The 15,796-nt window shown below is 50.2% G+C and overlaps 1 protein-coding gene across 1 annotated transcript in view; it reads left to right on the top strand.

Moving 5' to 3' along the window:
* PKD1L2 (polycystic kidney disease 1-like 2) overlaps positions 1 to 15,796 on the top strand; it is a 124,984-nt gene that overhangs the window by 70,399 nt on the left and 38,789 nt on the right. The window contains exons 29-34 of the mRNA XM_011942207.1: positions 879 to 1,096; positions 1,691 to 1,907; positions 5,457 to 5,685; positions 7,569 to 7,773; positions 9,738 to 9,834; positions 13,093 to 13,230. Coding sequence (XP_011797597.1) covers positions 879 to 1,096; positions 1,691 to 1,907; positions 5,457 to 5,685; positions 7,569 to 7,773; positions 9,738 to 9,834; positions 13,093 to 13,230 — 1,104 coding nt within the window. The remainder of the gene's footprint in view (positions 1 to 878; positions 1,097 to 1,690; positions 1,908 to 5,456; positions 5,686 to 7,568; positions 7,774 to 9,737; positions 9,835 to 13,092; positions 13,231 to 15,796) is intronic.

Here is a 15,796-nt window from a genome sequence, read left to right as displayed (position 1 = left end):
AAAACTCTATCTCAAAAACAAAACAAAACAAACAAAAAAACAAAAAAAACCACAGAAAGCATACAGATTAAAACCAGCAAAGGGAAGGGACACATGGAGTGGGGCCAGGAGAGACCAGGCACAGAGCTTCCAGCGTCCTCTCCCAGTGGAGTTGTGGATGGTGCTGACTTCTCCTGACGATGTGTGACAGTGCACATGGAGTACTGCCAACCAGGGGGACTCACTCCAGCCTTGCGATTCAGAATTTTTTTTTTTTTGAGACCGAGTTTTGCTCTTGTCATCCAAGCTGGAATGCAGTGGTACAATCTCGGCTCACTGCAACCTCCGCCTCCCGTGTTCAAGCAATTCTCCTGCCTCAGCCTCCCGAGTAGCTGGGATTACAGGAGCCCACCACCATGCCCAGCTAATTTTTATATTTTTGATAAAGACAGGGTTTCACCATGTTGGCCAGGCTGGTCTCAAACTCCTGCCCTCAGTTAATCCACCCACCCCGGCCTCCCAAAGTGCTGGGATTACAGGCATGAGCCGCCATGCCCAGCCACTATTCAGAACTTTTACTGGGGCTCCAACATATAGGCATGACTGACACCCACATGCCTGGCCTTCACCTCCAGCCCCTCTAGAGGTCAAGCTGACACCATATGGTCTAGGCCCCCACCATAAATCTCATCATTAGCACAAACCATCCGGTGTGGCCCAAGACCCCGGGGAAACAAGGACACTCTTAGCAGTCAGGACCTTCCAAAGGCTGAGCGGTGACCTCCCTGGCGTTGGGCAGGGTTAACCCTTCACTGCACAGCCACCTTCCACAAAGGGCAGACGGGACTGGGCTCTGAGCGGTGGCCTCTCCCTTTGACCCCTTCCTTCCCTTTCCCCAGGTAAAATTGAATTCACCTGGCAGGAGGTGATGATTGGCCTGGAGAGCTCTATCCTCATGTTCCCCATCAACCTCCTGATTGTTCAGATCTTTCGGAACACCCGTCCCTGGGTCACTAAGGAGCAGAACACTGAGAAACGGGACCAGGCGTCCCCCAACCTGACTCCCTCCCCACAGCCCGTGGAGGATGGCCTTCTGACACCTGAGGCAGTGACCAAGGCAGGTCCTCAACCTCAGCTAGTGTGGGGGGTGCTCTAGCCTCAGCGGAAGTCGGGGAGAGCCCTGGGGCTTGAGGCCCAGCAGCCCTGTGTTGCCTGGCAGCATGCGATGCCAAAATTCATCAGCTGAAAACACACACATGCACACACAAACACACAGGTGCACATATGCAGACATGCACACACATACACACAGAGACACACAGACACGTACATACACATGTGCACACACGCATACACACACACACACATACACACACACACTTTTTGAGTATCTACTATGTGCAAAGAATAATGCCTTCATGGTAGACTCCCAGGCTGGAAGCCCACGGACAAGACTCCCCGCTCTGCATTCGTGCATTCAATAAGCTTTCATTGAGCACCTACTGTCTGCCCCGCTTTGGAGTACAGCCTGGAATGAGTTCAAACCGTAGAAGAGGGATTTCAGAGCTGACAAATGGAAGCTCAGGGAGGTCACTCTCACATCTCAGTGGGCAGAGCAGGGCTCCCTACACAGGTTGCCAGGCCCAGGGCATGTGCTCTTGACTCCTGTGCTGCACCCCTCACCTTGGCTCGTGGCCCCTTTCCCCACCAGGATGTGTCAAGGATTGTCAGCTCCCTCTTCAAAGCCCTCAAGCTGCCATCCCCCTCCTCGGGCTGGGACTCAGTGAACTTGATGGACATCAACAGTCTCCTGGCCTTGGTGGAAGATGTCATTTGTCCACAGAACACATCAGGGCAGGTGTTCTGGGAAGACGCCAAGATGAGAGAGGACCCCGTAACACTCACTTTGGGGTCATCACAAATGAAAGGTAAGCCCTGGACATGTCTGTGCCGAGAGAAGCCGCATTTTAGAGCTGGGTAGAGACACAGCAAAGGGGCCACTAGCCAGTTGTGTGGCCATGGACAGGTGGCCTCCGTTCTTGACACCTCGGTGCCTTGTTCTGTAGAGTGCCGGGGTGCAAAGCTGAACTCGATCCGTGCCTGAATGTGTAGGGCAGGACACAAGACCACGGTCGAGGCAGCAAAAACCATTAAAGAACATGGAATTGCAGACTGGAAAAGTTATTCGTTTCTCTATTCATTTTCAATCCTCCTAATTAAGTCAATCCCAGCACTTTAGGAAGCTGAGGCGGGCGGATTGCTTGAGGCCAGGAATTTGAGACCGGCCTTGGCAACATAGGGAGACGTGTCTCTACAAAAAGTTTAAAAATTAACCAGGTGTTAGCCAAGCACGGTGGCTCACGCCTGTATTCCCAGCGCTTTGGGAGACCAAGGTGGGCAGATCATTTGAGGTCAGGAGTTTGAGACCAGAATGCCCAACATGGTGAAACCTCATCTCTACTAAAAATACAAAAATTAGCTGGGCGTGATGGTGCACGTTTGTAATCCCAGCTACTTGGGAGGTTGAGGCAGAAGAATCACTTGAACCCAGGAGGTAGAGGTTACAGTGAGCCAAGATCACAGCATTGCACTCCAGCCTGGGCAACAGAGCAAGACTCCATCTCAATGGGCACCTGTAGTCCCAGCTATTTGAAAGGCTGAGGTGGGAGGATCCCTTGATCCGAGGAGTTGGAGGTTACAGCGAGCTAGTTTGAGATTACAAGTGTCACTGCACCCCAGCTTGGGTGACAGAGCAAGACCCTAGCTCTAAAAAAAAGGGAGAAAGTCTCAGTTTGGTGTGACTGTGTCTTTAATGCCTCTCTAACACTCCTTAATCTGTTTGGCAGAGATAACATCTCAAATTCAGAGCTTTTGGCAACAATATCCAGCTACAACCCAGTAACATTGTTTTGTTTTCACTAAACAAATGTATGCATGGCATATTATTCCAGTTTCAACTAGTCTCCTTGTTCCCTTCCTGCCTCTTTCCTGTCCATCCTCCCATTTAGAGCAGTGCCATACAATAGAACTTTCTACACTGATGGAAATGTTCTCTGGAACATGGTGGATAGTTGTGCGGATTTAGAATGCTACCATTTTTAATACACAAGGGTGGCCACTATCTAAACCTTGTTTAGAACACAAAAGTGTGGCTTATAGAATAAGCAATTTGAATTCATAATTCTTGGCTCCACCCCTGATAGAGTGACATGCACCTGTAGTCCCAGCTGCTCGAGAGGCTGAGGCAGAGAATTGCTTGAACCTGGGAGGTGTAGGCAACAGTGAGCTGAGATAGCATCACTGCACCCCAGCCTGGGTGACAGAGCAAGACTCCTGTCTCAAAAAAAAAAAATTAAAAAAAAAGTGGGGGGAGTGTGGCCGGGCGCGGTGGCTCAAGCGCGGCCGGGCGCGGTGGCTCAAGCCTGTAATCCCAGCACTTTGGGAGGCTGAGGTGAGTGGATCACCTGAGGTCAGGAGTTTGACACCAGCATGACCAACATGGAGAAACCCCGTCTCTACTAAAAAATACAAAAAACTAGCTGGGTGAGGTGGTGGACGCCTGTAGTTCCAGCTACTCAGGAGGCTGAGGCAGGAGAATGGCGTGAACCTGGGAGGCGGAGCTTGCAGTGAGCTGACATCCGGCCACTGCACTCCAGCCTGGGCGACAGAGCGAGACTCCGTCTCAAAAAAAAAAAAAGGGGGGGGGTGTTAAAAATTAGCTGGGCGTGGTGGCACATGCCTGTAATTCTAGCTACTTGGGAAGCTGAGATGGGAGGATCGCCTCAGCCTGGGAGGCAGAGGTTGCAGTAAGCCAGTGTCTCACCACTGCATTCCAGCCTGAGTAGACAGAGTGAGACCATGTCTCAAAGTAAAAAAAGTAAAAAATAAAATAGGGGTATTGATCCACCTAGGTCACTGGCTTATTGTGAGGGCTGAGTAAGATCATAAGACATGTAAACTGTTTAGATCCCAGCCTGACACAAAGCAGGTATTCACTAAGTGGTGTTATGATTGGCAGTGATGTTGTCTTTCAGAAACATTAGCAGAAGCCTTGCAAAATAAAGTGTTGACTTGGAATCTTCAGCTGAGGCTTCAGTGAGGGAGCCCCAGGTCAGAAGGGTGAGGGAGTAGGCTGTGAGTCAGAGGAGGGTAGGAGTTGACCTCACCATAGCCATTTACCCAATACCCCAACCTAATCTGAGTCAGTGCTGGAGATGCATATACCTGACTGTAACCAAAATGCAGTTTTAGCTGCTTGCCACTTGCAGAGTGCAATTAATCAGAGTGAGATCTGGTATTTAAAAAGTGACTTTTTTAGCTGGGTGTGGTGGTGGGTGCCTGTAATCCCAGTTACTCGAGAGGCCGAGTCAGGAGAATCACTGGAACCTAAGAGGTGGAGGAGGTTGCAGTGAGCTAAGATTGTGCCACTGCACTCCAGCCTGGGCGACAAGGGCAAAACTCCATCTCAACAACAACAACGACAACAGCAACAACAACAAAAGGACAGGATTACACTATATTTGGCACTAGACAAAACAGGGTTTAAATTCAAGTCTTACCATATTAAAGTATTTGCTTTAAAATGCTCTGGGCCCGGGGGGTGGGGGAGTGGAGGGGTGAGGGCGGGCACTGCGGATCACGCCTGTAATCCCAGCACTTTGGGAGGCCGGGGCGGGCGGATCACCTGAGGTCAGGAATTTAGAACCAACCTGGGAAATGTGGTGAAACCCCATCTCTACTAAAAATACAAAAATTAGGCAGGTGTGGTGGCAGGCGCCTGTAGTCCCAGCTACTCAGGAGGCTGAGGCAAGAGAATTGCCTCTTGAACCCAGGAAGTGGAGGTTGCAGTGAGCTGAGATAACACTACTGCACTCCAGCTGGGCAGACAGAGTGAGACTTCATTGCAAAAAAAAAAGGAAAAAAAAAAAACAAACCCGGGGAAGAAAAGAGATGAGCAAGATTGGCCAAATGTTGGTCATTGTTGTAGCTGGAGTGATGATGAGTATGGGATTCTCCTCTGTTCTCTTGATGTGTAGGGAAATTTTCAGAATGTCTCTGATAAAAAATCTAAAAGAGAAACATCAAATCCTAACTGGCTGTGTGGCCCTAAAACCTTACTCCGTCTCTCTGAACCTCGGATTTCTCAGGGCTTGGCACATAGCAAGTATTTCATACTCAGAAGCTGGTACTATTACTGTTGCGTTTTGTGGCGGGAGGTTTGTTTGTTTTGTTGAGAGACAGGGTCTGGCTTTGTTGCACAGGCTGGAGTGAAGTGGTGCCATCATAGCGCACTTTTTTTTTTTTACTACCATTTTTAATACACAGCCTCGACCTCCTGGGCTCCAGCGATCCTCCTGCCTCAGCCTCCTGAGTAGCCGGGCCCACCTGCACATGCTGCCACACCTAGTGTTGTTTGTATTGCAGCTGGTTTGCTCTTGACTCAGCACAAGCTGATTGCTTTCTCCTTTGTCCTCCAGAGAAAACGCAGTGTCCCAAGACCAAGGTGGCATGGAGTGGTCCCTGGAAGGACAGCGCCTACAGGCAGTGTCTGTACCTTCAGCTGGAACACGTGGAGCAAGGGCTGCGGCTGGTGGGGCCCCGAGGCTTCCCCCAGCACCACAGCCATACCCGGGCCCTCATGCAGCTGCAGACCCTGAAGGGCTGCCTGGGGGTACAGCCGGGCACCTGGGCCCCTGCACATGCCAGGTAATCCACTTCCCTGGGTGCTGAGTGGGTGCCTGCCTGCCCCAGCCTGGGGCCCTCTGGAAAGGGCATTCTGAACAACCTTGGTAGGACGTCCACCCAGACATCTCCAGGCAGAAGCAATGCAGGATTCCTGCACACATTCAGGGAGGCCGGGTTTTAACAGGGCTATTTGCTGGAAGGCACTCAGGGCCCTTTGTACCACACTTTACAGTTACAACAGTGTTCATACGGGCTATTTCCTGTCTGTGCACTTCACTCTTGGACCAGCTCCTCAACTTCTCAGACTTAGTTTCCTCATCTGTAAAATGGGAATGATAATGCCTATCTCTTGATTCAAACTTAAAATGCATTTTTTAAGATAACCAGTGAACTTTGAATACAGACAGGTTACCAGATGACATTTAAAAATTACTGTTGGCCGGGCGCGGTGGCTCAAGCCTGTAATCCCAGCACTTTGGGAGGCCGAGACGGGCGGATCACGAGGTCAGGAGATCGAGACCACCCTGGTCTACATGGTGAAACCCCGTCTCTACTAAAAATACAAAAAAAAACTAGCCGGGCGAGATGGCGGGCGCCTGTAGTCCCAGCTACTCGGGAGGCTGAGGCAGGAGAATGGCGTAAACCCGGGAGGCGGAGCTTGTAGTGAGCCGAGATCGCGCCACTGCACTCCAGCCTGGGCGACAGACGAGACTCTGTCTCAAAAAAATTACTGTTAATTTTGTTGTGTGAAAACAGCATCATAATTCAGTAAGAAAATGGGGTTTTTTTTTTTGGAGACAGAGTCTTGCTCTGTCACCCAGGCTGGAATGCAATGGCGTGATCTCGGCTCACTGCAACCTCTGCCCCCCGGGTTCAAGCGATTCTCCTGCCTCAGCCTCCCTGAGTACCTGGGATTACAGGCGCACACCACCATGCCCAACTAAAGTTTGTAGTTTTAGTAGAGATGGGGTTTCACCACGTTGGCCAGGCTGGTCTCGAACTCCTGACCTCAAGTGATCCACCTGCCTCAGCCTCCCAAATTGCTGGGATTACAGGCATGAGCCACCATGCCTGGCAAAAATGGCCACTTTTGAGATGCATTCTGAAGTGATTAGGAATTATTTTGTATTATGTCTGGAATTTATGTTGAAATTTTCCAGCCAAAAACAAAAACAAAACAGGGCAGGGGGGCAGATGAAATAAGTATGACAAGGGGTGATGGTGGTTGCCAGCTAGTAAGCACCTGGATCTTCACTGTGCTCACTAATTTTTGTATGATGAGAAATTTTCTTTTCTTTTTTTTTTTTTTTTGAGACAGTCTTGCTCTTGTCACCCGGGCTGGATTGCAATGGCACGATCTCAGCTCACTGCAACCTCTGCCTCCCGGGTTCAAGCAATTCTTCTGCCTCAGCCTCCCAAGTAGCTGGGATTACAGGTGCCCACTACCACACCCAGCTAATTTTTGTATTTTTAGTAGAGATGGGGTTTCGCCATGTTGGCCAGGCTGGTCTCGAGCTCCTGACCTTGTGATTTGCCCTACTTGGCCTCCCAAAGTGCTGGGATTACAAACATGAGCCACTGCGCCCAGCCGAGAAATTTTCTTAATAAAAACTTAAAACAAAATTATATGGTTAGGCTTGCTCTGAGCAATAACAGAGCAAATCTGTGTATAGCCTTTAGTGCAGGTACTTGCCCCTACTAAGCACTGAATAAATGTAACTGCTTTTACTCCATAGACTATGGCATAGCCCTTTGAGATAGGTATAGATTAGAGAAGGAAACAGAGGGTCTGAGAGGTCCAGGAACTTGGCCACGGTCATGCTGATGGGGGTGGTGTGGGGTGTGACCTTGAGCTTGCCTGGGGGTGTGGCCACCCTAACTATGTACGTCCACTTCCTTTGCAGCGCTCTACGGGTTAGCAAACCCCCTCAAGGCCTGCCCTGGTGGTGCATCCTGGTGGGCTGGCTCCTGGTGGTGGCCACCAGTGGCGTGGCAGCCTTCTTCACCATGCTGTACGGCCTGCACTACGGGAGGGCCAGCTCCCTCAGGTGGCTCATCTCCATAGCCGTCTCCTTCTTGGAGAGCATGTTCGTCACCCAGCCCCTGAAGGTCAGGACCCTGCCCCAGGCACCTGCCTTCCTCCTCTTCACCCATCCTTTCCCTCCCACCAGCAATCTTGTCCCTGGGCTTCCATTCCTGTATTTATATATTCGACAAATGAACCTGGAGCACCCCCTCTCTGTGCAGGCCCAGGGCAGGAAAAATAACCCTATCATATTACCCTCGGTTACCCTTGCCCTAGACCACATGTATACATATAAATAAGACCTTATTTCCTCAATGTTAAGATCCATTTGATCTTGAGACAAGACAACAACAATTTATGTAGTTAGTTATTCATTTTTTTCTTTCTTTTTCTGAGTCTGCTTGCAAGGAAAAGACAGCAATTTAAAGGAACTTTCCCTTTGGAAAAAACATCAAGTCATTATATATGTGCCTCAGTTAGAAGCTACACTCCGATTTCTTGAGATGTAAAATTACACAAAAGAACATGTTAGAGTTGAAGAAATTCTGGCTGGGCATGGTGGCTCAACACCTGTAATCCTAGTACTTTGGGAGGCTGAGGTGGCAGGATCGCTTGAGACCAGGAGTTTCAGGCTGCAGTGAGCTGTGATTGCGCCACTGAACTCCAGCCTGGGTGACAGAGCAAGACCCTGTTTCAAAAAAAAGAAAAAAGAAAAAAATAAAATCCTTGGTCAGGCAGCTCCCATGAGACCAGCTCCTGGTGCTCTGTCAGCCTGGTATGGTGGAAAGAAAAAAGAAAGAAAGAAAGAAATCCTAAATCCAGGCATGGAGCAGAGGAGGCCAGGGGCACGGTTTCCCTTGGAAGCAGTCAGGCAGTGGGCAATCCCTGGGGAACTCCTAGGGGGAAGAGATACTGGGTTGGGGTGTAGGGGAAGCCATAGAAAGGAGGAGATACTTAAAACGAATCTTGGTCGGACACAGTGGCTCATGCCTGTAATCCCAGCATTTTGGGAGGCCGAGGTGGGTGGATCACCCGAGGTCAGGAGTTCAAGACCAACCTGACCAACATGGAGAAACCCTGTCTGTATAAAAATACAAAGTTAGCCAGGTGTGGTGGTGCATGCCTGTAATCCCAGCAACTTGGGAGGCTGAGGCAGGAGAATCACGTGAACCTGGGAGGCAGAGGTTGCAGTGAGCTGAGATCGCACCATTGCACTCCAGCCTGGGCAACAAGAGCGCAACTCCATCTCAAAAAAAAAAAAAAAAAGAAAGAAAGAAATTACAAAATTAGTCAAGCATGGTGGTGGGTGCCTGTAATCCCAGCCACTAGGGAGGCTGAGGCAGGAGAATCACGTGAACCTGGGAGGCAGAGGTTGCAGTGAGCCTAGATTGTGCCATTGCACTCCAGCCGGGGCAGCAAAGCGAGACTCCATCTCAAAAAAAAAAAAAAACAAAGTTAATCTTTACCCCTTTGGGACGTTGCCAAATCCCCGCTGGTCCCCCATTCTTCCCTGAACAGCCTTTATCATAAGACTTAAAAAACGTCCGACACCTACGCTCAACACTAGGTTCGCAGGCTGCTAAAAACAGGGGTGCATCCTGAGGCTTTCTGTTCCCCAACGGAACCACAGGATCCTCCTGTGTTTGTGCAGAGCAGATGCAGCGATCACGTGGCTGAGGCCTTGCAGCTGAGACCATGCACCTGAGCACATTACTTAACACTGGAGGAAAGGGAAGGAGCAGGTGAAGCCCAGGGGGACAGCAATTCTCCTTGCAGAGAGATCAGAGACCCCTCGGGCAGGTGAGCAGCAGCAGGTGGGAAGGCTCAGGGGAGTTCTAGGACTGACCAGTCCCCCGTCTGGTCTGGGAACCAAGGCCTTGTGCTCCAGCTTCATGATCACCTCCCGTCTCTGCAGAAGGGAGCTGCATTCCCCCAAAGTGCAGGGCCCTCCCCGACACACAAACATGGCCCCAAGCCCTGTGCCCTTGCAGATGAGGGGTTGAGAGTTACCAGTGTGGGCTTGAGGATCTCCCTGGGTATTTTTCAGGTGCTGGGATTTGCTGCTTTCTTTGCACTGGTCTTGAAGAGAGTGGACGACGAGGAGGATACTGTGGCCCCTCTGCCAGGACATCTGTTGGGCCCAGGTAATGTGCCTCAGTGGCTGGAGGCAGGGTCTGGCCAGCTGTGGCCCTGATGAGGCTCAGTGAGCCCTGCAGATTGCAGCCTGTCGGGGGTCCTGGGCCTTTGGCCAGCTCTCCAGACCTTTGTTCCCCATCAGCCTTTCACCCCCAGTTGGTGAGTCATCCCCAAAAGAGCCAGGAAAAAAGTGACTCCATTGTCTCCTGAGTATCTTTGTTTCTTCCTTCCCTGGCATTTCTCCCTGACACCCAAGTATGACCTGCCACCTAGAAGACGTGCCTCAGGGACAAAGCTGGACACATGGGTGGTCCTTCTCTGTGTAATTCCAAGCAAGCAGCTTTCTTCTCCGAGACTCAGGGCCCTGGGCTTTAGAACAAAAACTAAAACGAGAATCGATTTACAGATGGGCTGCAAAAAGTAGCCGTAAATTAATTTTAGGATGAAACTCTGCAAACTGCAGCCAGGGGGGCATATCTCGCCTGCTGCCTGTTTTTGTAAATAGAGGTTTGTTGGAATACAGACACACTGACCCGTGCCCTAGGAGGCCACTGGCCAGTCCCCAACCTCCCAGCCTGACTTCTCACTTCTGAACCAAATTTCCCAAGGGTGGTGACAATAATTACAAAACAAACATGCAGATAAAACTGAATCAATGTGGAATCATTGAGGCAATGGTCTTGACTTTCAGGGAGAATAAAATAGAAACAAACAAACCAAATGCCATGCAGGTGCCTCACAGCGCAGCGCGGCTGCCTCTTCAGGGCCAATATTGTTCCATTCCAGGACAGCGTTTTAGATTTGCAGATCCAAGAGGTCCATTAAAATCTTCTCAATTCTCCACAGAGATACCAGGCTCCAGACCATTAAATATTCATTTAGTCACCCCTTTGGCAAGTCCTCAGGGAGCACTGGCTGCTGGCCAGGCCTTGTGATGGCTTGGGAATATAATTTACATAAAATTCACCCATTGTAAGTGCACAATTTGTTGATTTCAGTAAATGTATAGGGTTATGTAACCATCACTGCAATTCACATTTAGAACAGCTTTGTCACCCCAAAAGGTTCTTTCTTGCCCATTTAAAGTCAATCCCCACTTCCAACCCCAGTCCCTGCCAACACAGCACCAATTGCAGGGGACGGATTGCTGCCTTTGGAATGAACAGGCCATTTGGGGAGATGGCATCAACCAAGTAAATGCACAAGTAGACATATAAGTGTGAATTATGGGGAGACATAGGGCTGGGGAAGATCAAGAGAGGGCGGGCCTCTCCTCTGCAGTGGTGCCCAGCCTCTCTGCTGAGAATGGGGGAGGGGAAGGACTGCACACTGAGCACGTGCGAGGGCCCTGAGGTGGGACAGTGGTGTCGTTTTATTGCAATCATTTTATAACCATTGACAGTGTGTCTGGAGCATGTTGAATTGGGGGTGGGGGAGAATGGTTAGAGATGAGGGTAGAGGAGGTTGGCAGCAGGCTAACAGGGCCTTATAGGAGCTGCGGCAAGGCTGGGATGCGGGAGGGAATCCCCCTTCCACATAGAGGGGAATTTACATAGGAGAATGATGATCTGTTTTATGGTGTGTGTGTGTGTGTGTGTGTGTGTGTGTAATGGAGTCTTGCTCTGTTGCCCAGGCTGGAGTGCAGTGATGTGATCTCAACTCACTACAACCTCCACTTCCCAGGTTCAAGCAATTTTCCTGCCTCAGCCTCCCGAGTAGCTGGGATTACAGGCACACCCCACCATGCCCGGCTATTTTTTGTATTTTTAGTAAAGACAGGGTTTTGCCATGTTGGCCAGGCTGGTCTCGAACTTCTGACCTCAAGTGATCCTCCCGCCTCGGCCTCCCAAAGTGCTAAGATTACAGGCATGAGCCACTGTGCCCAGCCTGTTTTGAAAGAACAGGAGGCAAGGCCCAGGGACTCATGCCTGTAATCCCAGCACTTTGGGAGACTGACGTGGGCAGATTACTTGAATTCAGGAGTTTGAGACTAGCCTGGGCAACATGAGGAAACCCCTTCTCTACAAAAAATACAAAAAAATAGCCAGATATGGTGGTGCATGCATGCAATCCCAGCTACTCGGGAGGCTGATGTGGGAGGAATGCCTGAGCCCGAGGAGGTCAAGGCTGCAGTGAGTTGTGATTGTACCACTGTACTCCAGCCTGGGCAAAACAGCAAGACCCTGTCTCTACAAAAAAAGTAAAATGAAAAACATTTTATTTTTATTTTTTCAATTTACTTTATTTTATTTTTTAGTTTTTGAGAGAGTCTTGCTGTGTCACCCAGGCTGGAGTGCAGTGGTACGGTGTCAGCTCCCTGCAACCTCCACTTCCTGGGTTAAAGTGATTCTCCTGTCTCAGCCTCCTGGGTAGCTGGGATTACAGGTATGCAACCACCACATCTGGCTAATTTTTGTATTTTTAGGAGAGATGGGGTTTCACCATGTTGGTCAGGCTGGTCTCAAACTCCTGGCCTCAGGTGATCCACCTACCTCAACCTCCCAAAATGCTGGGATTACAGGCTTGAATCGCCATGCCTGGCCTTAAAATGAAAAATAAATAAAAATTTAAAAATTTAATTTAAATTGATGAGGCTGGACACGGTGGCTCATGCCTGTAATCACAGCACTTTGGGAGGCTGAGGCAGGCAGATCACTCGAGATCAGGACTTCGAGACCAGACTGGCAAACATGCCGAAACCCCATCTCTACTAAAAACACAAAAATTAGCCATGCATGATGGCACGTACCTGTAATCGCAGCTGCTCGGCAGGTTAGGGCAGGAGAATTATTTGAACGTGGGAGGTGGAGGTTGCAGTGAGCTGAGATCGTGCCACTGCACTCCAGCCTGGGCAACAGGGTGAAAACGTGTAAAAAAAAAAAAAAAAATTAAAATTAAAATTAAATTTTAAAAAATGAAGATACTAGGTAACAGACATGACAGGACTTCGAGATATTTGTCACCCTCATCCTCGAATCCATCAATTTTGGAGTGTCGTGGAAGGCAGTGCAGGGGCCAGAAAGATTTCAGGGAGGGGAAGACGCCTCCGTGCTCTCCCTGTGGAGAATCCTCCAGATGGAGGAGGCGTGGGACTCTAGGCCCTGGGGAAGCATGGACGGAGGTGTGGAGGGTAGGTGGGGAAACGACTCCCAAGGAAGAAGAACGCGGAGCCCGTTGCAGTGGGTGAGAGAGAGGCCTTATGGTTGCAAACGCAGAGCCTGTCCTCTGCCCACCTGGGGGCTGTCCTGGTGTCCTTCCCTCCACAGACCCCTATGCCTTGTTCCGCGCACGAAGAAACAGCAGCAGGGACGTCTACCAGCCACCTCTCACCGCTGCCATTGAGAAGATGAAATCCACCCACCTCAGGGAACAGAAAGCATTTGCCCTCATCAGAGAAATCCTGGGTAGGCAACCTTCCAACTCGCTGGTTCTCAGCACAGCCTGAACCAGACAGACACCCTTACGGTGCTATTTAATAAGTCTCACTCGTCTTTTGGGCCTCCGTTTCTGGATATCAGCACACTCCAGCTTCTCCCCTACTCTTAAAATCCTTCAGTGGCCCCTCATGACCCTTAAGACAAAACCCAAACCCCCTCCTGTGGCTCTACCCGCTTCAAGTGCCTGCTGCCGGCTCCAGCGCCCCACGTTGTCCTCACTTTGGCTTCTATAGCACCTGGGACCTGCACCCTGTCCTCGCCCCAGGCTTCTGCCTAGGCAGTTCCATCTCATCGGCCTGGAGTCTGCTCACTCCTCCTCCCCAGCTTTTCTTCTGGCTTTTATTCTTCTTATTTATTTATGTATTGGAGACAGAGTTTCACTCTGTCACCTAGGCTGGAAGGCAGTGGCACAATCTCGGCTCACTGCAACCTCTGCCTCCGGGGTTCAAGCCATTCTCTCACTTCAGCCTCCTGAGCAGCTGGGATTACAAGTGTGCACCACCACACCTGGCTAAATTTTGTGTTTTTAATAGAGACAGGGTTTTACCATGTTGGCCAGGCTGGTCTCGAACTCCTGACCTTAGGTGATCTGCCCGCCTTGACCTCCCAAAATGCTGGGATTACAGGCGTGAGCCACCATGCTCAGCCTTTTTAAAGATTTTTAAATTTTGTTTTGTTTTGTTTTGTTTGTTTTGAGACGGAGTTTCTCTCTTGTTGCCTGGGCTGGAGTGCAATGGCGTGATCTCAGCTCACTGCAACCTCTGCCTCCTGGGTTCAGGCAATTCTCCTGCCTCAGCCTCCCAAGTAGCAGGGAGTACAAGCATGCGCCACCATGCCCAGCTAATTCTGTATTTTTTTTAGTAGAGTCAGGGTTTCTCCGTGTTGGTCAGGCCAGTTTCAAACTCCCGATCTCAGGTGATCCACTCACCTCGCCCTCCCAAAGTGTTGGAATTACAGGCATGAGCCACTGCACCCAGCCTAAGATTTTTAAATTTTTTATTTAATTTTTAATTTTATTTTTTGAGATACAGTTTTACTCTGTCATTCAGACTTGAGTGCAGTGGCACAATCCCGGCTCACTGTAACCTCCGCCTCCCAGGTTCAAGCGATTCTCCTGCCTCAGCCTCCCGAGCAGCTGGGACCACAAACGCACACCACCATACCCGGATAATTTTTGTTTTTTTGGTAGAGATGGGGTTTTGCCGTGATTGGTCAGGCTGATCTTGAACTCCTGACCTCAAGTGATCTGCCCTCCTTGGCCTCCCAAAGTGCTGGGATTACATGTGTGAGCCACCGCGCCTGGCCTAATTCCTCGTATTCTTTAAATCTCAGCCTAAACACTGTGTCTGCAGTGTGGCTTCCCCGGCCCCTCTGGTCCAAAGCCTTCACACCTCAGGGAGCCTCTGAGTCTGGATTTCCCAGAGCAGATTTGGGTGCAAGTAGCTGATTTGGGAGGTGGTCCTGGAAAGCACTGGTTGGAGGAGAGAGGGCAGTGGAGAGGGAAGGAAGCCGACAGAGGGTGCCTGACAGGTGGGTTTGGTTTTAGGTGGGCCGCTGGGATTCAGTCCCACTGTGGACCTTGGAGAGAGCGTGTAGTGCATGCCCCCACAGTGTCCTACTCATTGGTGTCCATTCAAGTCTTCTGAGACAGTTGGGGGAGAGGGGGAGGGTCTTGGAATGCAGATTCCCAGGCTTGGGAACCAGAGGTTCTGGTTCACTAGGAACCTGATCCCTCATGTGATTGTGATGTCCAGCCTCCCACGCTAAATATTTACACCTAAAAGATCCTCTACATCACACTCACCTGTCTCCCACAAGACAGGTGAGCACCATGAGGGGCAGGAACGTGTTTGTCTTCACCATCATACCGTCCGCCATGCAAAGTGGCAAGTGCCCCATTTTTAAAAATGCTATTTAAGAAATCATGTAGCAAACACTGTTTTTTTGTTTTTTGTTTTTTGTGGTTTTTTTGGGATGGAGTCTTGCTCTGTGGCCCAGGCTGGAGTGCAATGGCGCGATCTCAGCTCACTGCAACCTCTGCCTCCTGGGTTTGAGCAATTCTCCTGACTCAGGCTCCCAGGTAGCTGGGACTACAGGCATGCGCCACCATACCCGCCTAATTTTTGCATTTTTAGTAGAGAGGGGGTTTCACCATGTTGGCCAGGCTGGTCACGAACTTCTGACCTCAGGTGATCTACCGGTCTCGGCCTCCCAAAGTGCTGGGATTACAGGCATGAGCCACCGTGCCCGGCCTGCAGGCACAGCTTTATGTGACTTCTATTTTTTTTTTCTTTTTTTTGAGATGGAGTCTTATTCTGTCACCTAAGCTGGAGTGCCATGGCGTGATCTCAGCTCACTGCAACAACTGCCTCCCAGGTTCAAGCGATTCTTCTGCCTCAGCCTCCTGAGTAGCTCGAATTACAGGCATGCACCACAATGCCCAGCTCATTTTTGTATTTTTAGTAGAAACAGGGTTTCACCATGTTGGCCAGGCTGGTCTTGAACTCCTGGCCTCAAGTGATCCACCTGCCTG

This window comes from Colobus angolensis, unplaced genomic scaffold (genome assembly GCF_000951035.1).
Source record: "Colobus angolensis palliatus isolate OR3802 unplaced genomic scaffold, Cang.pa_1.0 Scaffold207, whole genome shotgun sequence".
NCBI lineage: Eukaryota > Metazoa > Chordata > Mammalia > Primates > Cercopithecidae > Colobus > Colobus angolensis.
This window is presented reverse-complemented; position numbering and strand designations above follow the sequence as displayed.